Here is a 26,984-nt window from a genome sequence, read left to right as displayed (position 1 = left end):
TTTTCATGTTCAGAGATCCCTAGTGCTAGTACACTCTCTCTGGTGAGTGTCTGCCCAGGCTTGCTATGGACCTGCAGAGAGGCCTATGAAGCCATAGCACCATATCCTTGAAGCACCATTTGTCTCCAAAGGGAAAGAAGTATCTAGGTGCCAATAGCTTAACCACTGCCCTTCAAGGACAATATGTGGTTGAGAAGGATGTTGTTTCTCAGTCTGAATTTGTTTAATGCTATCAAAATCTGTCTATCAAGGTTGAGTGGGATTTGGTAAGAGTTATGTCTGTCAGTGGCATCTTCCCTTCATCAATTATTGAGAAGATGCAACACCCTCAGAGCAGTTGGAGAAGGGCTGAGGAAGAGAGATCATCTGGCAGCAGAGATCCATCAGATTTTATGGCGCCAGAAGCCACTGGGGCTTATGATTCACCTTCTCTAGAAATGTTTGGTCTCTGGTCTTAGGATAGAAACTCCTCTAACACATTAGGAGAGGTATCTTCCTGGCAGGTGGGTACAGACAATGGCATTTCACAGCTCACGGAGTGCTCTTGACAATTGGTCTGTTTTGGGGACAAACTTCAGGACACACCTTCACTGTCTTCTGGTAACAGCTTTTCATATAGCTCTTGCTGGAACTGAGACAGATCTCTGATGGCTGTTCACAAAGTTTGGAAACTGTTTGTATGTAGATCTGACTTTACCTAGCTTCACTGTAGTTACTTTTATATGAAATTTTCAATAGAGACAAAGCAATTGCTTGTCTGACCCTGAAAGAGAAAATGAGAGCTGCAGGCTGTAGTGGAAGTATAACAGACAGCTCCTTGTGGATGAAGCTTTCATGGGAATTTAGCAGCCAGGCTGACAAATGTGATTTTGTGTAAGTGCTCTAATTACGGTTCACACTCCAGAGGGAGAAGAGCAATTGCAAAATCAGAATGAAATTGTTCATTTGTCCCTTTTGTTCTGGGAAGCAATTGCTTTTGAATCATTCATATTTACTACAGAATACTCCTACTCAGCTTTCAGTTACAAAGCTTATGCATTTGGCCTGTTTGCCTCACTCAGAAAGGTAGCTCTGTGGCCAGCCTTGCCAATTTCCAGACAAATTTCCAGTATGCTAAATGCAAATTTTACCTTTGTAAGGACATTGGGACTGAGTCATAAATGAAAGATGACCCTATAGAAACATTACATATTTGACACTGAGCAACAGTACCTCTTCTGGAAATGACTTCAATGTATAGCTTGAGCCTGTTGTCTACAAAGTCTCCTTTCAACAGGTACCGAATCAAGCTCTAATTTAATTCTGCTATGTCTACTTCTGACACTGGGTAAGCAATAACAAAAAAAGCTGCTTTGTCAGAGCTATAGATGCGAATGGGAGTGATAAGTCCCATGGAAAATGAAACATATCTCGAAGAATATCACCAACATTCAATTCAAGAGCCACTTAAGCAGAGTCTTATTTTTGAGCAGATGGGAAGCCCTATAAACCAGTCTGTCTGTAAAAGTATCTTCATATTATTTCCTCTAAACTGTAGTCTCTCAAGTATGAACACTAAAGCTCACTGAATTGGACAAAGTCCTTAGAAAAATCCTTAGAAAGATTTTTTTTGATCTTTATCTTACCTTGGATGAAGATGTTAACTGATAACTTACATTTTTTCCCAAGCTTTTCAAGTTTATGTCTACTTTGACTTTTATCTGGATATTTTAAGATGAATTAAAAAAAAAACCCTACATGATTCGTTTTTGCCTACTAAACTTTCATGTTTAATTTCCATGTAGAAGGGAAAGGGCTTTCTCACTTGCCAAATGTTTCAATTCATCTTTCAAAATATTAAAGATCATAAAGGAAAATTTACCCACAGTCATTTAGAGAAGCTGCAGCTGGTTGATAGTAATCTTGGAGCAATAAATAAATAAATTAAACCCATTCATGAGAGGGTTATTTAGCTGGGTTATTAGCCATATCCATAGACAGTTTCACAGCACAATAGAGAAATAAAAATAAAAAGGATGAAGAAGTAAATGTGGATTTAAGCTGCAATCATTGCTCTGAAATTAAACCGTATTGTTTATAAATGTAATACATTATTGTCCTGTTCATGTCTAGTAGGCCATGTAAAACCAGGATAGTTTCACACTGCTTTCTCTGTCGCTTTGTTATCCAGGTCCACCTCAACATGAGGAAATAAATAGTTTCCTTCTGGTCAGCAAAACACAAGAGAACCTTTGCTCAACACTGCTCTAGCTCCCACAGACATATTGCAATCGAGATCCTGAGAGATGCAATAGTGACTACGCTGAAAATTGTATACCAGAGACCTCAGAGCCAGGCTAGATCACTCATACTCCTGCTAGATGGTGATTCATTCTGCCACATGGAAGGCATTTTGGAACTTGACTATCCATGGCAGAAAGCATTCTTTCATCATAAAAAAATAAGACTGCATCCTCAATACCACACTTAGTCAAGAGTCCCACTAAAGAACAATGTCTTCCCCAATAAAAGAACTGAAATATTTGCAAGAGCAAGGGAAGAGAAGAGAGCAGGCAAGCACTTTAATATCTGACTCTTAATCCTTGCTGTCACTATACAGTCCTGCCTTCTCCATTGCTCAGAAGAAAACAAGTCCTTGTATGCAATAGTCAAGGCAGTACAGCCAAAACTGCTCCCCTTGCATTACAGTGGTACCTTACTTCACAGTTCTTTCATGGACAGTGATTTCAATGTATGGATTACACCTGTTTTTTTAAAGCTGCCTATAGAATTACTATATAAAGAGCTTGATGAGAATTAAATCATTCTTACTCATTTAAAATCACTTTCTATCTTCCCATAAATAAATAGGAATAAGCAGATAAAAACAATCAATGTCACTTCTCTTTTTAAAGCACCTATTTGTGCCAACTGCCAATAGGCCTTTCAAGGGCAGCAAAAGATAAAACTTCACAGGCAGATGACAGTTCAATGACCCAGCCCCTTGCAAAATAACATCTACGATTCCAGATAGCAATACCTCTCTTGCTACCCAACAGAATAGCAGTAAGGTGCTTGCCTGAAGCCCAAGGAAGCTGGCAAAGACATATGCTTTGACTTCCAGTGAGTTTGGGTCACAGCAACGGTTGAAAGACAATCCATTTGTTGGACTTCAACCTGTATGATGCACTGAGGCAGGCATTCAACAAGCGACCTGAGTGCTGTGGCATACGACACTGTGATACCAAGCAATTAGAGGCTCAACAACAGGAGGGGCATTTCCAAGGCTGACAGAGACACACAGAGGTCCCTGAGCCATGGGGGAATAAGACAGATGCCCAAGCTAGCGACCACTGTGGCAAATATCATGGCCACTGCTGGAAATTTGAGACAGTCATAGGGGAACATCATGACAGGAGGCACCAAATTCTGCCTAACACAACACTTTAAGCACCTATTTCAGCACAGCAACTCATCATCTCTCAACCAGAGACTAACCAATAAATGCATCCTGACATGGTAAGATCAAGCCTGTTTTCATATCCTAATGCCCAGAGCTTAAACACATGCAATGGGATCTCTCCAGCCTGATTAAATGTGAATAACTATCCACAGTCTCAGACATAGCTTCTTTTTTGCCTCAGTCTTTCAGCTCCCAGCATCTCTGGAAGCAGTGGCTCATGGAAAGCATCACATATCAGCAGCATCACTAATGAATATAATTCAGAGAACTCAGCTTTGGCCTGAGCACACACAGCAAAGCAGACCTCCTCCATGAAGCCAGGTCTCAGAATACCTCATTTTGAATGCTAAATGTTGAAAAGGCACAGACAGGTCCCTAAGGACTCATTACAAGACGGCAGGATCTCTACTGAGAGCATTTAATAACAGTCTTTTAGGTAACCAGCAGTTTTGCCAGGAAAACTTAAATGTCTTAGCTATTTAAACAGCTTTGACATTTTCCCGAATCCTTTTCCTGAACTTAGTCTCATAAATTCTGTGTAACTGGCACGTTAGATTGCAAAATACTTCCCTCAGTACTTCCCTGGATTCTCGGTGAAGTTTTGCTGTTATCCTTACAGGCGGCGGCACTGCTGTTTCACTCCTTACTGTTGGCAATGTTGTTCACTTGAAATAATGAACAAGCAGGAAGTGTGAAGATAATATGACTGACATTAATGGGTCTCTATGTATGTGGAGACAGCTTGGTTTAAACCACAGCCATACTGCAGAGCCCATTGTCCTAGAATCACTGGTGCCACCACTGCAGTTACTGAGGCAGAAGCAGAGACCCTGTGCCCTCTAAAAGGCTTTTCACAAATCCTTCCCACAAGGATCTGAAAGCCTCAGAAATCGGTCAGCCACTTAGCATGTTTCACAGAGGGATGCTACCTCTGTTTAACCTCAGGTTCTCTGAGCACACAGCAAACTTCAAACAAAGAGTACTTGGCTGTTACATGATCGGAGCACCACAGATGAGCCATATGTGAGGTATGGACCAACTGGAAAAATACTGGGTTTTGCTTTTTATTCCAGTAAAATCCATGACCACATTGCCATATAACTCTGTGGTACATATAGTCCTTTGTAAGTAGTGCCTGCAAAGATCAGTAAACTACTGCATAAGGGGAAGTGAAGCCATGGATGAGGCGGTGCCACCACAGGAGTTCACTGACACAACAAGCTTTCCCAAGACCACGTAGTCACAGCCAGTGATGTGTTGGCAATTGGTGTGTCTCAAGTGACTCAAAGCTCATTTTCTTCCTTGCACTGTGGACATTCCTCCCCGATGTAGCTCTCCCAGATGAGCCCCCTGGGGCTCTGGGCGCAGGCCAGAGTGGGTCTTCCCTCAGGACAAGGCAGAGAGAGAGCCCAGTGAAGCTGAGTTCAGTGACCTTACTTCAGTGATAGGAATCTAAATTACTCTCTAGAGAGAGAATTCTGCCCAGGTGGCTTGGGAAGAGGAGGTCACAGCTGCCTGACAGCCTCCCCTTACTGCACAGCCTAATGCCTCCCAGATGCAGCAGAGGATCTGTCTCAGATGCACTGAGTGGAACACAAGTAGGTGCATATTTAACACTCATTCATATCATCCCTTCAAATAATTTCAAATGGGAAAAATTAATACGAGACCTCACCAAGGAAAACATTTAAACCTGCCTATCTTCTGGGCTGTTTATTTTAATCATGTTTGGAAAAGTGCTGATGGCAGACTCTCACATGACACAAACGCAGTGCAGTTTAAAGGTGGTTGACAATTCATCAAGAGAAATTAAGCGTAAAGCTGCATGGCACTTGCTGGATATGTTTAATAAATTAGGAATGAAAGAAGCACTCAGTGAACGAGGAAGACGTAGCCAAAGCTGACATCATTAAATACTCAGAAGGTTTAAAGGATCAATAATGCAAATAGTAAAGAGGAGAGCTAATGCAAGAGCATTTTTCCAAGAAAAACAACCTAAATTGTAATGACAAAGGGCCAACTTTGAAATCAGGCTTTTTCAAAGACATTGAAAAATTTATAAGAATAATTTTTTACTAAGTGTATACGTGTTGTTATCCTTTGTTTAGAGATGGAAAATGTAAAGCAGTGCTCAAGTTGTGGCTAATTAAAATAAGTATAACATCCTTCACTTAGCCATCCAAATAAGATGGTTAATTTCCAGGGGCACTGAGCATTTGCAGCTTCTGTGTATATCCTAAGCATGCAGCTTAGTTACTTGAACTGAGCTTTGTAAACAAATATGAGCCAAACTGACACCTTGAGGATCAGCAGGAGTTCCAATTAATGGGAGAACTGCTGCTGCTAAAAATTGCCATAGCTACTTTGAATTCAAAGAAGTTCTGACAATTTACACCAGCTAGAGGGCTGATGAGTGTAGTTAAAAATAGTTATATAAATTGAAAGCTGTTTTACAGCAAGATATTCCAATTACAGTATGCAAACACTTCTTGGCATAAGCAATTAAGTATATATTTTGCTTATGTAAAAACAACAGCCATTGACCTGGGCAGGCAACTCAGCCTCTCTCTATGCTTTAGACAAAGTTTTGCTGTAAATAAAAAACACACAAAATTGTCCCTAGAGTAACTATTCATATTGGTTCAGTATATAGTCTTTAGTAGCATCAGAAACGCTGGTTTCTCCCAACTCTACAGTGTTTTAATTTTTGCTAATAAGTGCCTGATCTTGTTCTCATTGAGCAGTACCACTTTTCAAAGTACTGTTTTTCTTGCTGATTGCAGGATAAGCAGGATTATGTGAATACGCTGCTGCAGTCCAGCACCTGCAACCCAAAATATATGTTTTAAAGGCTTGAGTGGGATTTTTCAAAAGTGTCTGAGCACTGGTGTAACCCTGTCTCCACACTGCAGGAATTGCTCTGAGGATAAGCTTAGCCCACTGCCAACTACCTCAAACTTCAGTTGCATCAGAAACATTAAGAATCCTGACCCCTTCATGGTTTTTATGCATTTGATTCTGCTGAAAGCACTTACAATAATATTCTAAAATCTGACATGTGTAAAATGAGCATTTTAAAATACATGACCCTGAAATACTTAATGCATTTAGATGGGGTAACATTCACCTTTGGCACAGCTGGCAGAAAGCCTATTGCCTTTTACAGCTCAGGTGAAGCTGATCTTGACTCATGGTTTTGCTTCAGTAGGGCGTTTGGATGCTCTTTCACCTGCCTCTCCAGTAACTCCTAAATTTAGGGTCCTCCAACAGAGAGAAAATGTTAATATTGGCACAGAGAGGTAGGGGTTCAGTGCCAGGCAGAGGTTCCACCGGCATTGGATTTGCACTGCTGAGAGATAGAAAGTAATAGCTTGTGGTAGGGGCCACAGCAGCAAGCTCTACCTCATCTCATGCTGTCCCTCTCCTCTCCTATCTAGACTTGCAGGTCTCTTTAAATGGCATTATGCTATGTTATCCAGGCACAAGTCACTGAGACTCCTTACGTCACTCCATCCACGAGAAAAAGCCAAACGTTGCAGTTTGCTGTCTGCACAAATGATGGAATGGATTACTTAATTTTAACAGGATTGAAAATATTATTAATCATTACTGATGTTGGCCAGTAGATTTACATTTTCTTGTACACATTACCTTAGATATCTTTGTAAGGCATTTAAAATTTACGTTTCTGAATGTCACAGTGACTGTTTTCACCTGGAATGAGACTAGGAAAAAAAAATGTATCTCTCTTGGCTGTTCCTCAGTGCTTACTGAATAGAAGTAGGGTGTAGTTCCTTATGGCTTAGAAAGTTATTCCTTCTTTACATCCATCTCAATATGTTTGATATCACTGGTGGATTACTGGAAAACCTATTAAGATCACAGGTTCTGGCCACCCAACACAGGAGGAAGTGTAAAAAAATCTTACAGCACAAAACAGGTGGCAGCTGTCTCAGTAGCTTCTAATTTTTCACTCCATTCAACATTTCCCAGCAGTGGCAGAAATACTGTGCCTTCAACCGAGCATTTCAAAGCTTTCTTGCACAGGAAGACCCAGCCCTAGACTGAATCACCTATCCCCACAAGGAATATTATTGTGACCTCTCAAAACAGTCAGGACTCATTGCTGACCATCACTACAAATCACGAGAAATAAAATATCCTGTTGGACTCACTGCAAAACTTAGGTTTTCTGATTCCAAAGGAGCTCCATGACTCAATGTGATATCTAAATGTATGCTCTATTGATTGGGTAGTAGGGCAGCTAACATCATAAACCCGAGATCTTTCTTAATGTAATATTGAACATATCTGGCATTTTTGGACACTGATTCAAATTTGGCAATATTTGAGGAGGTTTCACTATTGGACTTCTCAAATTTTTCATTTATGTAAAGCCAAATCTCACCCTCTATGTACATATAACAATGAGTAAGATGAATCCTATTTCCCACAGTCTTCTCCTGTTACTCTACTCATATGTTGCTATATTTTCCTCCTTGCAAGCAGCAAGACCTCATAATGGCAACTGATTAGTTTGTGATGTCAGATTAAGAAATTATAAAAAAGTATCAGGAGTACCTTCTACAAGTAAAGATGCTCAACTGAGCATCTCTGCACATTGTTTTCAGCTTAAAATGCCCCATAAAAGGTTAGAGAAGTCCTCCATCCTAGCTAATATTTCTGAGATGGCCTCAGAGAAGAGCTTTACAAAATGAGTTGCACTTAACTCCTGTCAGGGTGACTGAGTGATAGGGATCTGAGTGATAGAGCCACAGTGAGAGAAAAATACCCCTCTTGCCACCTTCTCAGCAGCTGCAACTCAGGAAAAAAAAAAACCCAGAATTTACTGCTATTGCTTTTCTCAGGAGTTCAGGGAGTAGCCAGATTCAGTGGAACTCATAAAAAGCAGTGTGTCCAGCATGTCAAGGGAGGCAATTCTGCCCCTCTGCTCTTTTAAAACCCTACCTGCAGTGCTGCCTCCAGCTGTGGGGTCCTCAACACAGGAAACCTGTGGAACTGATGGACCTGTTGGTCCAGGGGAGACTACAAAAACGATCAGCGTGATGGAACACCTCAGCCGTGAGGAAAAGTGGAGATAGTTGGAGTTGTTCAGCCTGGGGAAGGGAAAAGTTTGGGGAGACTTTAAAGCAGCCTTTCAATTCTTAAACAGGGATTATATGAAAGATGGGGACAAACTTTAGTTGGGTTTGTTGCAATAGGCCAAGGTGTTATGGTTTTAAACTAAAAAAGGATAGATTCAGACTAGATATAAGGAAGACATTTTTGACAATGAGGGTGGTGAAACCCTGCCACAGGTTGCCCAGAGAGGCAATAGCTTTCCCCTCCCTGAAAACATTCAAGGTCAGGTTGGATGAGTATCTGAGCAAGCTGATCTAGTGGAAGATTTCTCTCCTTATTGCACAGGGATGAGCTTTAAATGTCCTTTCCAAACCAAACTATTCTATGAATCTATGAATGTCTATATTTTTATTTTAGAAACAAATCCACTATTTTAGGCGCTGTTTCCAATGAAGCATAGAATCATAGAATCACTGCAGTTGGAGTGATTGAGTCCACTGAGTCCAACCACTAACTTCACACTGCTAAGCCCGCCAATAAACCATATCTCTCACCACCTCATCTATGTGTCTTTTGAATATCTCTAGGTATGGTGACTCCACCACGACCCTGGGCAGCCCGTTCCAATGCTTAATAGCCCTCTTGGTGAAAAAGTGCTTCTCAATGTCCTATCTAGACCTCCCTTGGCACAACCTGAACCGTTCTCCTTGTGAGCACCAACCTTTGCCTGCCTGATTAGACCTTTCAATTACCATGCCCTAGCCTCACCTTAATGAGACTGAAGCATGAAATAAACACAAAACCAAATGACGCTGGCATACTGTATGGTACTGAAACTGCTGTTACACAAACAGTTTGCTCATCCATTACTTCCTTCATAGTAAAGCAAGCAACTCCAGATGGGAAAGCTATAGGGCAAGACTGCAGTTTGCTTCTGAGGGAATTCATTCACTGACGTCAATGTCCACAAGTTATTACTGTAACACGGCCACTATGTAAAAAGCATTGGCAACACTGACAAATCAGGATGAATGTTTGATTTTTCCTGTTGTGTGAAAAAACACCACTACTTCATAAGATCTGCACAGCTGATACACTGTTGTCAGTCCTAAGCTTAGACTAAGAAGAGTCATGAGAGATTTCCATTAACTCTACATGGTTCTTTGTGACTTCATAATGATGTTTTTCATAAAGATGGATTAGAAGGAAGGCAATAAATGGAAAGATTCTTGCTAAGAAGTGGTTTCTTAAGCTTTGGTCTAGTCATGAGGCAAGCACTTTGAAGTTCATTGTTTTAACTAGAAGCAGAGACTGAGAGAAAAAACAGGGGGTCCATTGCCCAGTTGGGAACTTTAGCTTCAACTGCAATGCAAACAATAAATAATACTGCAAAACTGGAGCCTTAGTGAAATGCTGGCTTGTGTTTTGCCTAATGGCAGATCAATACCATACAAATGAAGCAATTACAGTTGTGTCATATAAAGCCTTATTTGGTCAGCAGCCAAAATGGGGATTAGCTGGAAGAGTTCCTAGGACTTTCTGTCTGAATATTATCGTAGAAGGTAATGAGGAAGATCTGATAGGCAGAGACAAACACTATACAATGCCAGCAACCAGACAAGATGGTCAGTTCAAGAGCCAGTGTGCTGGCAATTAAAATGGTCCAAAGCCAGCTGAACATCAGTCCATGATCAGGTGAAATTATCAGACAAGGGCAATCCAATCCCTCTGGCAACTGTCGGTACAGCCATGTACACAGCAGCAAACACAAATACACTAGCACCAGTCAGATCAAGCACAGTCACATCAGTGCAGTAATACTCATGCTTGTAATGTTTCAAATACAAGCACCTAAGCTATAGAGAAAATCAGATATGGAAATCACTAACAGATCTCTGTGATGGCCATGAAGATCCAATTAATGTAATTGCTGTTGCCCTGAGCGCATCATGTCCTAAGTCTGGCTGGGATGGAGTTAATTTTCACAAGAAGCTGGGAGGGAGCATAGCCAACATAACTGTTCTGAATAAGCCAAAGGGATGTTTGAAAACACATGATGTGATGCTCAGTGCTGGCCAGGGGGAGGAAGGAGCTTGGGAGTGGGCTGAGCATCAGGTTCTGGGTGGTGAGCAATTGCATTGAAAATCACTATTCTTTAATTAGCATTATTGTTATTATTCTTTTTTATCTTCTTCCGTTGTCCCATTAAATTATCCTTATCTCAACCCATGAGTTTTGACGTTTTTCTTACAATTCTCCTTCCCATTCCAAAAGGGGGAGGAGTGAGCAAGCGGCTGCATGGTGCTTAGTGGCCATTTGAGACTAAATCATGGCAGTCCTTTGTGGCAACCAACGTGGGGCCTGAAGGTTTGAGATAACAAGAGATCTGACCAGAGTGTGTTAAAACAAATTTGTTACCTGCGTTTATTATATTAGTTAAATAGTTGCTAGTCACAATGTTGGTTTATTGGTTCACATGGTGGCATTATGTAAATTCTTACACACACTATGCATTCCCTGTGGTACTGTTCATCACCTCTGGAAGAGGGATGGAGACTCTCATTTTGCTGTACTAAGTAACATAGACTTACGATACAATGGAGGAGGGACATGCTGCCAGACCTTGTACTAACAAACAAAGTAGGAATGGCTGGGGATGTGAATGTTGGTGGCAGCTTTAGTTGCAGTGACTGTGAGACGGTGACTTCAGGATCCTGTGTGGAAGGGGTAGGGCAGCAAGACTGCAACCTTGGACTTCAGGAGAGCTAACTTTGGTCTTTTCAAAGACCTGCTTGGAGGAATGTCATTCTAGAAGGTAGGAGTGCCCAAAAAACTGGTTAATTGTCAAGTTCCACATACTACAAGCCCAAAAACAATGTATCCCTACAAGTGAAAAATCAGGTAGAGTAGGTAAGAGGCCTCCATGGACAGGTCTCATTAAACACTCATTGACACTGATGCCCTTGATTAACACAAGTATTTAAAAGGTGTATGTCAAGAGAATGAGGAAGCACTTATTTCCTATTGTCTCCAGTGACAGGACAAGGAGTAATGGACAAAAGCTGGAACACAAAAAGTTCCACTTAAACATATGGAAAAGCTTCTTTCCTGTTCAGATGAGGGAGCCCTGGCACAGGCTGCCCAGGGAGGGTGTGGAGTCTCCATCTCTGAAGGTTTTCAAGAACCACCTGGATGTGTTCCTGTGTGACCTGATCTAGTGATCAGGTGAACCTGCTTTAGTGATTCTATGATTACATCACTGGTCATGAGGTTAAGCTGGTCTCTTGTACATCCACTCCTGTACATCCAGTGTCTTCTCTTGGAATTCCTTACTAATCTTACTCAATCCATGGGGAAGACAGGAGAGGATACTTTCTCCTACCCTTTCACCTCTCCTTTCTCCTTCAGGCTAACTGCAACAGCTTTGAGAATTTTTTATATCCTTGAGATGTCCAAGCCAGCATGCTCTTACTGCTCTGTCCCCTCAATGTGTTTCAGGTCTTGTTTAGGGTTATCTTGGTTTTTTAATAATACCACTGAGAGATCTGCCCCAAGGCTGGACAGTCATAGGTGGAAAGGCATGTGGGAGAATATGGGCAGGTATCTCACCTCTCATAGTTTGGAACTTTGCTCACAAACAACTGCAGGACTCTAATGAAGTGAGAGGATATTTAAAAGGAAAATGCTGTGGCTATTCCAAAGAGGCACAACTTATTGCACTCTGCTGGGCCCTGGCCAGCATCTAACAAACATTGCTTAACATTAGGCAGCACCCTCAGGGAGAAGGGAAGGAAAACAGACTGACAGGCACTGTGGCTATTCCAACCCTCATGACAAGCACTGCAGCTACCCTTGCCATGACAACAGGCACTGTGGCTACTCAAATCCCAGTGACAGGCGCTGCAGCTGAACCAGAGAACTAACCTGTGCTGGGATCTGTCCCTCCTACATAGAAGAAGTAATCCAAAAAAAGTTTGCTTAGTGAGAGATGAAGGTGAACCAAAGTCATCACAAGAACAGGAGGAAGAGGCAGAATCAGAGATAATCATCTGGTCCCTATTCCTGAGTGAGCTGTGAGGATTTCAATGAAAGGATTTCAACCACGATCTATGGGACCATACTTTTACCTGGCTGCCCTGATGCTGGCGTAATGAGGCCACTTTCAGGCAAGTGTTTACAGAGAATTTATTCTTCTTGCCTCTCAATGGAAATCAAAGTTCTGTGCACGTTCTCTCAACTCAGTCTTTAACCATGAGATATTCCTAACTTTTCTGTATATCCTACCAAAAGTGAGAGACAGCCAACCTGAACTAATTGACTCCCTTAACAAAATACTCTCTCACTTTGCCCTGGCAAAGCAGAGATATGAAGCACTACTACTTATTTCACTGAGTTCAGATACTCTCCACTCTCTTAGTTTCACTACACAAGAATGGGATTTAGATGAGAATAATGTAACTTTTAATTCACAGAAATAATAACTAAAGCCTACTGTTTAGGATCAGCTTTTATACAAGTTTAGGATATACCTTCTACTACACAGAAAACTGAAACATCCCTCTCTGTAAGCTCCTACAATGTTCCAAATACTCCTGTAGTTCTAGAGTATTGAATGTGATGGTTGTCCTTTTCATATCCAGAATTCTCAAAAAGTACCATACTCTAGTGCAGTTCAACCTCCTGCTCACATAAGGGTCAGCTCTGAGGTCAGACCAAGCTGCTCAGGGCTTCATCCAGTGATGGTTTAAAAATCCAGGGATGGAGAATCCATCTCTATGGGCAACTAGTGCAATTCTCAGACTGTCTTCAGGCAGTCAGGGGAAAAAGTTCTTCCTTACACTGAGTCCAAGCTTTGTTGTCTCTTACCTTCCCTCCCTGCACTGCTGTGAAGAGCTTGGCTTTATCTCCCTGAAGACTTCCTCACAGGCACTGTGGGCTGCTGTCAGATCTCCCTCAAAGCCATCTCTATTCCAAGTTGAACAAGCCTGGCTCCCTCAGCCTCTCCTCACAGGCTAAGTGCTCCAGACCCAGCTCCATCTTGATCACCTTCAACTGAAATTACTTCAATTTATTGATGTTTTTCTTGAATTAGGAGGCCAAAGAAAGACTGCAGTATAGTAGATGTGGTCTGAAAGTTTGCAATTATTTTGTTTGATGTCACAATGTCTTCTCTTGTGAGTTACAAATTAGATGAGCTAAAAGCACTCTAATTGGAAACTGCCTTGGATAATTGCCCACTATCTAAAAGAGGTGCCAAAAGTAGAAGCCTGGTTATTTAACTGTGACAGGAAAAACTCCTAAATCCTCAAGGAACTGTGATGACTTTCTGCTTTTTTTCACTACACTTTTGTGTTCTGAGTTCACATTATTTAAACTCCGTACAACCAGAACTAATTGTTGAGTGTGCATTTATAGGAAAGAAATATGATTAGCAGGTATAGAATATAATTAAAATACTATCACATACTGATTAAAACCCGAGGAGATAGATTTTAGAAAGTGCAGAGTATCTATTGTGGGCTGGTCCCACAGCTTTGCACACAGAATGACACCATCTTTTAACAAAAACCATTAAACAAATAAGCATCAGTCTACATCCTGGCTGTCACTATCTTGTTTTGCCACCTGTAAAAAGCTTCTGTGTCAACCTCCAAATTAAAAATTTGTGTTGAAAATGCAGACATTTGAAAAATTGCCTATCAATGTTTTGCATTTAGGCACCTGAAATCCAAGTGATTTGACTTAAATAGAAAATGTTGAGCTCTTCTGTAGGAAATAACTTGCAGATTTCCAACTATGTCTGATGAGTTTTTCTGTAGGCTCAGAGTTTTAAGATCCAAAATAAATCTGAACCACACAAATGACACAGTATAACATACTATTAAAAGAATATTCACACTGCCATCTGCAAAATCAGGTGTCTACATTCTTAACATTGAAGCCAAAGGTCTCATTCTAAATGTAAAAGTCTCTCTTTAGAGTCAGTTTCAAATTTTGGCTGCACTACATGGAACCATGTAAGCCACAGATTGGAATGAGTCTGATGTGTAATTATGTACAGAAAAAGTCTGTTCTGGAGGTAACAGATGGGCTGCCAGATGTTGGGGCTGCTCTCATCTGGAGGCCTCATTCATTCCTGCTGTGAGTTACAGAAGATGTAAGGGATGTGGACCTTCCTGCACACAGATGCTATCTCCTGCCTATGCTGGGAGCTGGAGGAAGACAAAACTCCGCTGTCTGCCCTGGCTCCTGGAGGCAGATTATTCTTTTTACATGTTTGATTTTTTTTTTTAGAGTAGAAAGAAATAACTGAAGTCTAACAATGAAATAGGTCTCTGTATCAGGTTAGGCTTGGACCGCTTTAATATAGTTGACTTTTGGCTTTAAAAAGTGCAGGGAAAATTGCAGTGAAACTTTAAGGAAAACTGCCAATCCTGCAAAAAGCTGTTAAAAAAAAGAGTCTGTCTCAACAAAAGAACACCAGCATTGCTTAGCATCATGTGATTTGCTAAAACATATGGTTAAATATGAGAAAAATAATTTTTCAGCTTTAATTTAAGCTCTTAGTGACTTAATTGAAAAGGGAAGCAGAGAAAGGAAGGCAGAAAATGGGAATATACTTTCTAGCTACAAAAATAGAGAGACTTGAGCAAAGGACACCTAGAGATAGTTGAGAAAATAAGCAATAGTTCTAATATTACTTCCTACCACACACAAGGTAGACCTGTTCAGAGAAATAACTACTGATTGACCACAGGTCACCGTTTTATCATATAATCTTTTAAACCTGTGTTGTTCAGTGACAGGCACATATGGACATTTTTATCTGCAACCTGAGCACCTTGGGAACATCCGGCTGATGCTGGGAAATAGCTACATTTCATGCCAAGACACAGAATAGCTTAAATTATATATTAAGCCTCTTGAATCATGTTTTGTTCTTTTTTTTTTTTTTACCCCACTGGTAGTATCCATCTTTCATTCTGGGATGTTCACTCTATCTATAATTCCTACTCAGTACAGTGTACAGTGTGCCAGTACAAGACAGTGTTCTTGGATCAAAGAAACCATGAGAAAGAAAATAAACCTTTTCCCCTACTTTTGGGTTGGGATTTCTCAGAAAAGCCAAGGTTGCATAAAGACTAAATGGGCATTTTGTGTCTCTTGGGAGTCCATCTAGTACTTACTATCAATTGGAAGTGGGTAGCTTTGCAACTACCACACAGATTAATCGTAAACTGTTTTTCAGGTGCTATTTGTTCCCCAAATGTCAGTTCCACAGAGAGGTATTGTTACAAGCTGCTGAGATGCTTTTCAGTGGCTGGCTCCCTTGCTTTAGTCTACCTACAATTTACCTGGACAATTATTATCTTAGTGGGATAGGCCTTTTACCTGGGGGGAACTGTACCATCAACTTCAAAGGGTAGCTGGCTTGTGCCCTTAATGAACACATATTCTGAAGCCTGGCAGTTTCCTAGGAATGGACACCTAAACAGCCAGACATTTGTCATGAAAAGAAAAGAGAGAAATAATAACGAGCTGCATTGTTAAAACATAATGGGCTGCATCTTGCCCTCTGCTGAGCTGCTTTATGAGGGACTGGGGAAATGGCAGGGAAAGGGCAGAAGAAATTTGTTTCTGAAGTGCAAGAAGCAGAGTTTGTTCCTCAGAGGATCTATAGATCGGAAACAATGATAACCCTTTTGTATCTCACTGGCACACTCATAGCAGTGCTATCAGTATTTTTGAGACATGCTGGTCTTTATTGATAGATTTAGGGAAGTTTATTAGATACACTTAAACATATGCTTCTTTTTATCTGGCAGAGAAGCAAGCAGTCTAACAAATTTCATTTGGACAGTTTTGATAATGTGAAGCTCCTATTCTTTTTGCATTCAGATATTTCTGAAACAAACAAAAAAGAACTCTGATTATGTTTTAATATTTTTTATTTCTTTCAGATTGTAGAAAATGAGCCCATTATAAAACTTGTCCTGATGCAGACTGCCATGGACTGGCGCAAGCAATGCTCCTGTGTAACAGCAGCATACAGTAGAGAGATTTCAGAATGTGTGACCAAAATGGGAGCTTGGCTTCTTGGAAGAGCTTTGTCTTTCATCAGCTGCTTTTAATGTCATTCATCATGTAGGAAACCAGAAATGGCAACAGAACAAGTTCCTGTGACTTTTGCTCTCTCCTCCAGACCACAGAGAGCTTTGTTCAATTATTAATACGCCCGTGAAGTCTGGAGGTGAAAACTTCCTGCAGTGGCAGTGAAAAAATAAGCTCCATGGGGTAAGGTAGATGAGACACAATTCTCTGAAGTACTTGAAAGGTATGTTGATGTCTGGTTTGGGTTTGTTTGGTTTTTTTTTATTTTTTGCCAGGGCAGGGAAAATTCTGGCAGTGCAGCATCATGGACACTAATGAGTTGTTTTCTTGTAAAGATATAAGAAACTCTTTCAATAACAATGCCTTTCACATCAATTTGGTGACTTAAGTCAGGATCACTGCAATGTCCTGCCTTTGTGCAAGAAAAGGCAAAACTTCTCCAAGTAAAAGATTTTGCTGAAGTATATTCACTCCAGTCTTCAAAAAGGGCAAGAAGGACAACCTGGGAAACTACAGGCTGGTCAGCCTCACCTCCATCCCTGGAAAGGTGATGGAACAACTCATCCTGAAAATCATCACTAAACATATGAAGGAAAAGATGGTTATCGGGGGAGTCAACATGGATTTACCAAGGGAAAATCCCATTTGACCAACCTGATATCCTTCTACAAGAGCATAACGAGGGCTAGATGAGGGGAGAGCAGCAGATCTCATCTACCTTGACTTCAGCAAGGCTTTTGACACTGTCTCTCACAACATCCTCATCAGAAAGCTCAGGCAGTGTGGCTTAGATGAGTGGACAGTGAGGTGGATCAAGAGCTGGCTGAATGACAGAGCCCAGAGGGTGGTGATCAATGGCACAGAGTTGAGTTGGAGGCCTGTGGCCAGTGGAGTTCCACAGGGACAGGTTCTGGGGCCAATCTTGTTCAACATCTTCATCAACAACTGGGATGAGAGGACAGAGTGTACCCTCAGCAAGTTGGCTGATGACATCAAACTGGGAGGACTGGCTGATTCCCCAGAGGCTGTGCTGCCATTCAGAGGGATCTCGACCGGCTTGAGAGTTGGGCAGAGAGGAACCTCATGAGGTTCAACAAGGACAAGTGCAGAGTCCTGCATCTGGGAAGGAACAATACCCTGCACCAGTACAGGCTGGGGACTGACCTGCTGGAGAGCAGCTCTGCAGAGAGAGACCTGGGAGTCTTGTTTGATAATAAGCTAAATATGAGCCAGCAATTTGCCCTCATGGCCAAGAAGGCCAATGGCATCCTGGGATGTCTTCCTGTGTGACTTGATGTAGGTGGACCTGCTTTGGCAGGGGAGATGGACTAGACGATCTCTAAAGGTCCCTTCTAACCTCTGTCATTTTATGATTCTACGTTGTAATGGCATTCATTAGCCATCATCAAATTTTCCTCTATTTTATTATACTCTTTTTTTATGAGGAAAAGCTTTATCTGAAGTAAAAATTATAAAACTAATCCAGTACCAATCACTGAGGAACACAGCAAGCTGGGATTATGATCTCTGTTCTCAAGGCTTTACTTTTACTTTTGAAACAGATATTCTCTTTTTAGACAGAAATAAGCCTCCCAGGCTCAGTTGAAAGAACAGCTTGTTGACATTCATTGCCAGTCTCTCTCTTCACTAATCTTCTTTTGACCCCTGACTTTCACAATCCTTGCTAAGCAGTGGCCCACCCTCTGCCTTTTTACCTTGTAGATATTATTAGTTGACAGAAAACCCAACAAACTCTGAATGATCTGACCTGCTTGAGAAATATCCAGACTATAAGCTCTGACACTGAATGGGTAATGGGATGTAATTCAAGCCTTGTTATGCCCAAAGTGATGGGAAGAATATTATGCAAAGTCATACAGTATGATCTACACCATCAGTCAAACAGGACAATGTTTACAATATGCATAAAATGTTATAGATCACGTTCTAGTTTTCAAATTGTTCTGTATCACAGAAAGAAACGACCTCGTAAAATCTTGGTAAATTAAACTCCTGACTCCTGTAACTATCAATAGATCACAGCATAACTATGCAGGGATTTTTGTTTTCTCCGGTGGCCCTTGCTTTAAAAGAATAGAGGTTGATCTCAGCAACTTCACGTCACTCATTTTTGTCCTCAAACCTCCATTATTCACAAGTTGTCTCCAGTTTCAAGCTCCTACAGCCCTTTGCTGAAGTGATTGCCTCTATGGACAACACACTGATTACAGGCAAGACCAGTCATCCCAGCAGAAAAGAAACCTGTGAAAAGGAATTGGTCTTGTTTCCCCTGCATCCCTCCACTGTGAATGTTGCTCTGGGGATACCTTTGCATGACAGCATTGCCAACTGGAGGACAGGTAGCCAGCTACCCCATCCTTCTCCATGAATTGCCAGAACAATGCTCAAAAGCACGTAGGGCACAGACTTCATCATAGTGACCCAAGCATACATTACCTTTGCTGATTTTCATACCTTTCTAAAAACATGAACACTCACTATTGGGTAAAAAATGCAGCCCAGATGCAAAGAAACACCACAAGCTAGAATAGCTAAAGCAACAATATTGGTTAAAAAAGAAAAAAAAATCTAAGGAGTTCTTTGAAAACACTATAGGGTACAATGAAGAGTGCTCCAGGGAAATGTCTACCTTATGATACAACACAACTTGCACACAGAAGCTTCACTCCTGTGAACAGCCTATTTTTGCAAAAATCCATGGATTTCCACAGTAACAAACCTCTGACAAACGCTAACGGAAGATAATCTCTGTCATAAACAAACTGTGAATCTAAAAGATTCAATCAGAGATTGAATTATCAGTTCTTGGGTAAAAAGACAACTGATATATATATATATATCAGAACAATAATATTAAGCTCACAACAAACAGATTTGACAATGAATTGTGATCTGGGATTTTCTTCTCATACTCTGGTCTCCAAAAACGTGAAGGAGAGAACTTAATAAAAAGCTTAATGAAGTTTAAATAAATTATACTATCAGATGTAGCCTTCTTTTTCCAAGCTTTCCTTTTCAAGAAAAAAGATGTCAAAAAAAAAAAAGAATAGGAGAAATCTCATCCTATGTAAGATCTGCCAACATTTTGTATGAATGAAAAAAAATGTATGCATGAAAATTTAGCATGCAGAAGTTTTCCTTCAACACTACATTTCTAACTAAAGGACTCTACTGGATTATATCCTTCAAAAGCAAAGGTAATGTCATCAGCTGTTGTACCCCACTGAAACAAAGCCATGAAAGAGTGTCAGTTTTAGAGATTTACCTCAGGAAAACAAGAACTAGATGAAGTCATTGAAAGCAATACGGTACTTTATAAAGCCTATGCACACAAATACTCCCTTTATAACAGACCTTTACCTTATTCTCACACATTTTGTCATGAAAAGATTCTCTCCACCACAGATCCCTCAATTCTAAGGTAAATCCCTTTCAGATATTGCACATATAAACCAGGAGAATCCATACAATGTCAGCAGGGAATGGTTGGGATGCTTTTTGTACCCCAAGCACTCTTCAAGGCACTTCTCTCTTGCAAGGAATAGAAACTAAAATCCATAGCTTCACTCATGTTGTACTTTGCACTTCACACAAGTAGCTAGAACGATCAGAAAAATTACACCTACTTCACCTGCTACACTGATGCACTTCTCACATCTCCCACTTCTTGTTAATACACAGTAAAGAACGGATAAAGAACTGGCACCTTAGTCAGTGTCAAGAGTCAGTTTGTGTCACCGTCTCTCACACTGCAAAAAAACAACAGGTAGCACCTCGTAGACCTTTTTGCCTTCCTCTCCAGAACATGAAGAATTCCTCCCAAATTCAAACTGGAGTTACTGTTTTTACTACGTAAAGCAACAGAGACTTGAATAATGAAATCTATAAACATTAACCATAATGGCAATAGCAGGAAGTTAACGTAGCGTTGGATTTCGCCGTGCTGGTGAACAACCATCACCAATCTCTAAAGTACACCAACACATCTATTCACAACAGTATTTCATTTATTGGCTAGATCTAATCCTGCCACTCTCATCTGGCTGGACTCAAAGTGTCTCAGCAGACACTCATGACCTGAGCAAGTTTCACTCCTCCACACTGTACACTGTCAGCTGCAGGAGAGGACAGCCAAATGTCCTGAGTCACAACAGTCAAAGCAACAAAGACAACTTCTCATTTTTTAACTCAACTTGTCATTCATCTTTGCATCCAACAGCTTCAAGGTATAAAATGTAGAAAAAGCTTTTTGTGCAACTTCAATACAATATTGCCCTTATTTCCTCTTAGAGTGAAGAACTCTCTAATGTTCACCACTATTCAAACTTGTTTATGATGCCTACACATCTCAAACAGAAAAGTAGATGCATGCAAGGCACAGGATTTGTATAGTACAAGATCTGCAGGTGCTGCCCTCTAGAAACACAGATTACTGCAAGTGGCAAGACAGATAAGCCAGGAGTGATCCACAATGGCCACAAGTGTGGCCACGAGAACGTCTTGTAATGACAACACATTTACAAAGGCAGGTCTTGCTAAGCAGAGAAGCAAAACTCTCTTAACCACCTTGGAAGAAAAAAAAACTCATTAATTCACATTGGTTACTACACAGTAGTTTTGGAAGGATACCTACCGTGGTAGGAGGAGGAAACAGTAAGGACAGCTGCACAGTGCTATGAGAGAAACTCTTTTTTTTTTTTTTTGTGTAATGAGAGCCTTTGCCCTCAGTTTCACATTCCTTCTCAAATAAGTCAGTTTTTTATAACAGTATCTAGAAATGAATATCACTGAAAAAGAAGGAAGGAGACACACATGATGTGCAACGTGGTACTTGCCCAGTAGGCATAAAAAACCCACACATCAGGCATTTCCCATTCTCCTCCATCCAGTGATATGCATGAATCCTATATTGCACCAGCACTGAGAATAAATCATCCCAATTAGCCAATAGGTACTGGTTGAACACTGCAGGAGTGTAGCATGGAACCGAATAAGGAAGAGTTTCCAATTAAAATCCACTACCCTGCTCATGTGTAGGTCATGAGCAACAGAGAGACCAGTTCTTGGATCACTCTGACAGGTGGATTTCGTCTGCATGAGTGAAGTGATGGGTATGTGCTCTGTAATGAATGTGAGCCCAGTGGCGTGATGGGGGGAACCATTGTTAGTCCTATGCTACAGGAAGAAGTCTGATTTAGATTACCTCACTTTCTGCCAGTTAGATGTGTGAAAGCACATACACTCACAGTTCTCCATACACTCACATCAATTTTATGCAGCTGTTACTACATTTCCACTGAAAAAAAATCCTGATTTATGATCATTTTAAGTAGTAGGAGGATAAATAGTGAAATAGGTGTTCCAAGAGTTTAGTGAATATTCTGATTTGAATAATTCACTTAAAAAAAATGACATTTTTCCCTAGCCCCGAACAGCCTAAGAACAGAGCATGAACATTTAACATTTATATACTACTTGCAATTATTTGTGAACCACATCAAGTAATTTGTGGTCTTCACATAACTCAAATAGGAAATTATGATTATTAAACAAAATATAGAATTTACAACTCCCATAGCAAATTAGGTCTTTTGGCTAATTTATGTAATGAGCTTAACTAGTCTGCCCTTCATGGATTTCAAACTGCATGTTCAATATTTGCAATTATCTGTGCAGGCAGCAGTTATATAAGACATCTGATCAGTAACAGAAACATTACCATGGGGGATGTAGTCAAAATAGAAAAAAGACAGCATATTCTACCATTGCACACAATTCAGAAAATACTGAAGCATGCAGTTAAAATTTACAGCTGAGTTTTCTCTGTTCAAAAGCACAAGGGTAGGAAGCTTTTCCCTTCTTTGGTAAGCACTACTGTCTATAGACATACATGGAAGAGATGGTACAAATGTGAGGTATTGCTTGTTCTTTGTTTTTATCCAGAACATTAAGTGTCTTGCTTAATGTTTTTAACAAGTAAGCAGCACTGATGTGTTGCCTGAGGTTTGTCAGTGGGGCTGGAGAGGGAATGGGGTGCAAGCAGCTCAGCACATGTGAAAGAAAGGCTTGGGAAAGGCATGGGCATGGACTGCCAGTCGAGACAGCTTGAAAGAAGATTTGGTCCAATTTTCACGTTGGTTAAAATTTCCCCTGTTCCCCTCTTTGAAACACATATGACGGTAGGATGTGAAAAACTAAACGCTTTTGGTCACATCATCTTAATGATAGTTGCCAACCCCTAGTTAAAACAAATTGTGGCCTCAATGAATTATACGGGAGCTTGGTCACTAGCTGGGATGGAACCAGGATTTCACACTTGATTCTTACAGTCATGGTTCTGTTCTTTTCTACTGCCTTACTAGGCCCTCATCCTTCTTACTGCTTTATGTCCTGGGTATTTTTATCTAGCCAACTGAAGAGACCTGAAATAAGATGAAATTTGACACAAACCAAGTTCCACTGGCTATTAGTGCGTATTATAATAGGCTATCTCTTGCTGTTATGTTGGATACTCTGTAGAAACAAGTGAAAGGGATTAAAGAGCACCATCAAGCATGCTTAGAGCAAATAGACCGCTGCTAAGTTTTATATGACACTAGCTAAAGTGATTCCTAAAAAGTTTGCCCTAGCTTTGCCGCAGTAAAGCAATGGGCATTTCCTTACTACAGGAAAGCAGCTTCACTAAACTACAGTGCTGCTTGCTACTTCTAGGTTTTCTGAAACGCTGAGATGGAGATAGCAATCTATTGAAAATGGAAAATAAAAAAATAAGTGCTTTGAAAATATACCCAGATGAGAGATCGGCCTGTCTTGTTACTTGCTGCTTTCTACCTTTAACAGATCCATGAGCTCTGGACATGTTTTTTTCTTTATAATTAATGTTTTTGTTGTTGTCATTTCCCCTCTCTCGCCTCCTTATGTTCTCTTACTGTTTTATTCAGTGGTGAAGATGATAGCGTTTAAAGCTGAAAGGTACTGAACGTTAAGGACCAAAAATTCATAAGCTATCACTGAAATGACTGGCCTGTTTTTTCCTGCACGTACAAGCTGTGGATGGAAATGATTCTGATGATGCTCCTATTCTCATCCATGTTAGAGCTATTGAGGATTGTGTTACTATGTGCAGGTTAAACTGGTGAGTTAGGGTGAGTCTAGTTATCTGCAACCTGCATAGTGGTAATGATGTCTCCTTTGCAGTCATGGATATAGGTACCTCCTTAATTATTTCCTGCACAGAACTATGGCTCCATCTGCACTTGCAACTCCTCCCTTCAACTCACTTTTTCTCCCTTGTGAATCTGTTTCATCAGAGCCTGTTGTAATCCCTTATCATGAGCACACATTTAAGAAGTGGGATGCTGGTTGCTCTGTGGGCCATTCCCTCTTCGCCACTCACATGTGGCCTAATGCTGTAAGACTCCACACACTACCTCCTTGTACCTTCGAGTAGCTCTTTTGAAGAAAAGATGCACACTTCATGCTAGTAGCTCTTCTGAATAAAATTGACAAGTCTACCAGAGGAGAAAGACAAGTTTTGTTTGTCTTAAAACATTAAAGACAACGTAATGGTAAACATTGCCAATCTTAACACAGAAGTAGCACCTTCACTTCTGTTTCTCCAACAATTTGAATGAAGAAGAAATGATGTTCTGCCTGTGAAACAAAAACTCTCCTACTTGACTGGATGAATCTGATACCTTGATAAAGAAAATATCGGTGAGTTTGAAGGCAGTACTGAAATGCGTAATGCTAGAAACACAAACTTTTTTTTTCTAAAGAAGAAGATGCTTTAAAAACAGTTCTTTAATGAAGTTGCTTAAATGAAGGACTTCTTGCCTCCAAGCAATGACATTTGAAAAAAGATGTTACAAGCAGCTTCTTATTCAGAAATGAGCAGCCAAAGTCAATAAATAAAACACAAAATGTATTACTGATGCAGATAATGTAGACATAATACTGCTATAAAGGGGTAAACTTGATGAAAAAAGCTGATGAAATAGAACAGCTGATGTTAATTCTATTGAGGCTGACTTCAAGTAGCTAGTGTTCAACCAGTGTGGTTTTTATATGGCCTTGAAAGAGATGCCAGCTATAGCTGTTAAATCCATATTGCAATTAGAAATGGTTACCTTTGTTGATCAAAAAAACTATGAAATGGAAGAAAAGAAAAATAACATACCATGTTCACACACAAAACAAAAAGAGCTATATCACGGACATCAGGGAAGGTGGAATACTATAACAACACATTTTATATTGTTATACTATTCCACCCACCTTAATGGAGAACCCTTCGGTGTGGCTACGCCATAGCCTTTCGAATCCAGATTTCCTCCCACTTTCATGGTGTCACATGGCTTTCGTTGCTCAATGTACTCATTCATGGTGGACTCCAGCAGGAAGGCAAACTTGCCCTTGGATTTGCGGACACGAGCTACTCCCTCTGCAGTAGTCCTAGTGAACACTGATGGCTCAGCTGATTTCATGTAGGTCCACATCTTTTCATACACTGCTATTTTTGATCTCTGGAGAAAATTAAAAAGAAGTTAAAACAAAACAAAGTCACAACATTTCAGAATGGCATTGTTTAAAATACAATAAAACATACTTAATTTTTGAAGCAATTAGGGTTGGGGAAATTGTACTTGGATAAGGATTTTCTTTGGATGCCATGATCACTTAAGAAGAAACAAGAAACAGCAATATCAATATTATAATATCAGATATTATTTTCAGGTCAAGTTATTGCCTAGCCACCACGATAAAATAACTGCAAATCTAAGACCTGAATTCTGTGTTAGATAAAGGCAATTCACAGTCAAACTGTTGCAATGTGTGAGTCTGAGGATTATGTATAAAGTAGATATCCACACTAATCCTGTATGGGAAAGAGAAACAATAAAATAATTTCCCCATAAATACTGAGCTGAATCTTGAAACATTTCTCATCTCTAATACCTACTTCTTAAAACACCAAAACCACAATAGTTTAAGATTTCTGCTTTTGTAACTCAGAGTCCATAATTAATTCCATTTACATTGATAAAGACTGCACAATATCTTAAGATATAGTTCAAAATAGAATCAAAGAATCGTAGAAGGGTAGGGTTGGAAGAGACCTTCAGAGATCATCTAGTCCAATCCCCCTGTAGAAGCAGGTTCACCTAGATCAGGTCGCATAGGAACATGTCCAGGCGGGTCTTGAAGACCTCCAAGGAAGGAGACTCCACAAGCCCTCTGGGCAGCCTGTTCCACTGCTCCATCATCCTCACAGTAAAATAGATTTTTCTTATGTTTAAATGGACCTTTTCATGTTCCAACTTCATCCCATTACCCCTTGTCCTGTTGTTAGACACAATAGAAAAAAGGGATGTCTCAACCTCCTGACACAAATAAAAAGAGACGAAATAAAAAAAGACACTCCTGACACAAAAGAAAAGACCAAAACCAGCAAACTGGACCAAAATGCCCTAAACATTTGTCTCAAAGATGTATTAGCTATGTTTTTAGAACTGCAGTATCCATGGTTTTACTTTGAAACACTGATCTTACTCAGTAACTGAGTAAGAAACATACTTGCTCAAAGAATGCTCAAGAATTAATGGTTTAAGTGCATTAGTTAGAAATTTTCCTATCTGGGAATGCATGGTGTAACCACAAAGACATAAGCAGAAATAAAACTTTCTGTGCAATTAAGAAAACCCCAAAACATTTTCACTGGAAGGAAGGAAGGAAGGAAGGAAGGAAGGAAGGAAGGAAGGAAGGAAATGCTGTCAGACTAAGAAGCTTCTCACGATCATTAGATTCACTCAACAACTCCTCAGCTTCCTCCAGCAACAGAGATACATGCACACCAGCAGGGAGTCAGTGGAACACTATAGAGTGTGTTTACTAACAGAAGGCACTTGTCTTCTCTTATGCATGCTGCAAAAAAGACTCAACCCAATGCTCGAGTCAGCTTTTATTTGAGTCAACAGGAGTTTCTAGCTTAGCAAAATTTGTGATCTATGAGCCCATTTCTACACTGTGCTAAACACTCCAGGGAAAAAAAAAATCATTATTTTAAAAAGTCTCTAAACAAAGGGCCTTAGAATAAGAAATATCAAATCCTATAATCTAGGTATTATTGGAATAGACAATGGCTTTGAAAAGTCTGCAACCAAGCCTTTGTACAGGCTTTGTATAAGAGGAATTTCCCTGAAGCACTTCTTTTTACCAATTACTGAATTATTGTATTATTGCTTTGAAAATAATTTGTTAGGGAGGTTTTACCAATTTAAAGGTAAGTGACATTTTACCAGCAATGTTCAATAAAAATACCATATAA

General features: G+C 40.2%; 1 protein-coding gene across 2 annotated transcripts in view; it reads right to left on the bottom strand.

Moving 5' to 3' along the window:
• The window catches only part of GRIA4 (glutamate ionotropic receptor AMPA type subunit 4), a 236,891-nt gene that overhangs the window by 17,744 nt on the left and 192,163 nt on the right, over positions 1–26,984 (bottom strand). For both annotated transcript variants that reach the window (XM_062020400.1, XM_062020399.1), the window contains exon 13: positions 24,935–25,182. In XM_062020400.1, the coding sequence (XP_061876384.1) occupies positions 24,935–25,182 (248 nt within the window). The remainder of the gene's footprint in view (positions 1–24,934; positions 25,183–26,984) is intronic.

Source organism: Colius striatus, chromosome 1 (genome assembly GCF_028858725.1).
Source record: "Colius striatus isolate bColStr4 chromosome 1, bColStr4.1.hap1, whole genome shotgun sequence".
Lineage (NCBI taxonomy): Eukaryota > Metazoa > Chordata > Aves > Coliiformes > Coliidae > Colius > Colius striatus.
The sequence above is the reverse complement of the archived record's forward strand: the minus strand, read 5'-3'. Positions and strand labels throughout refer to the sequence as shown.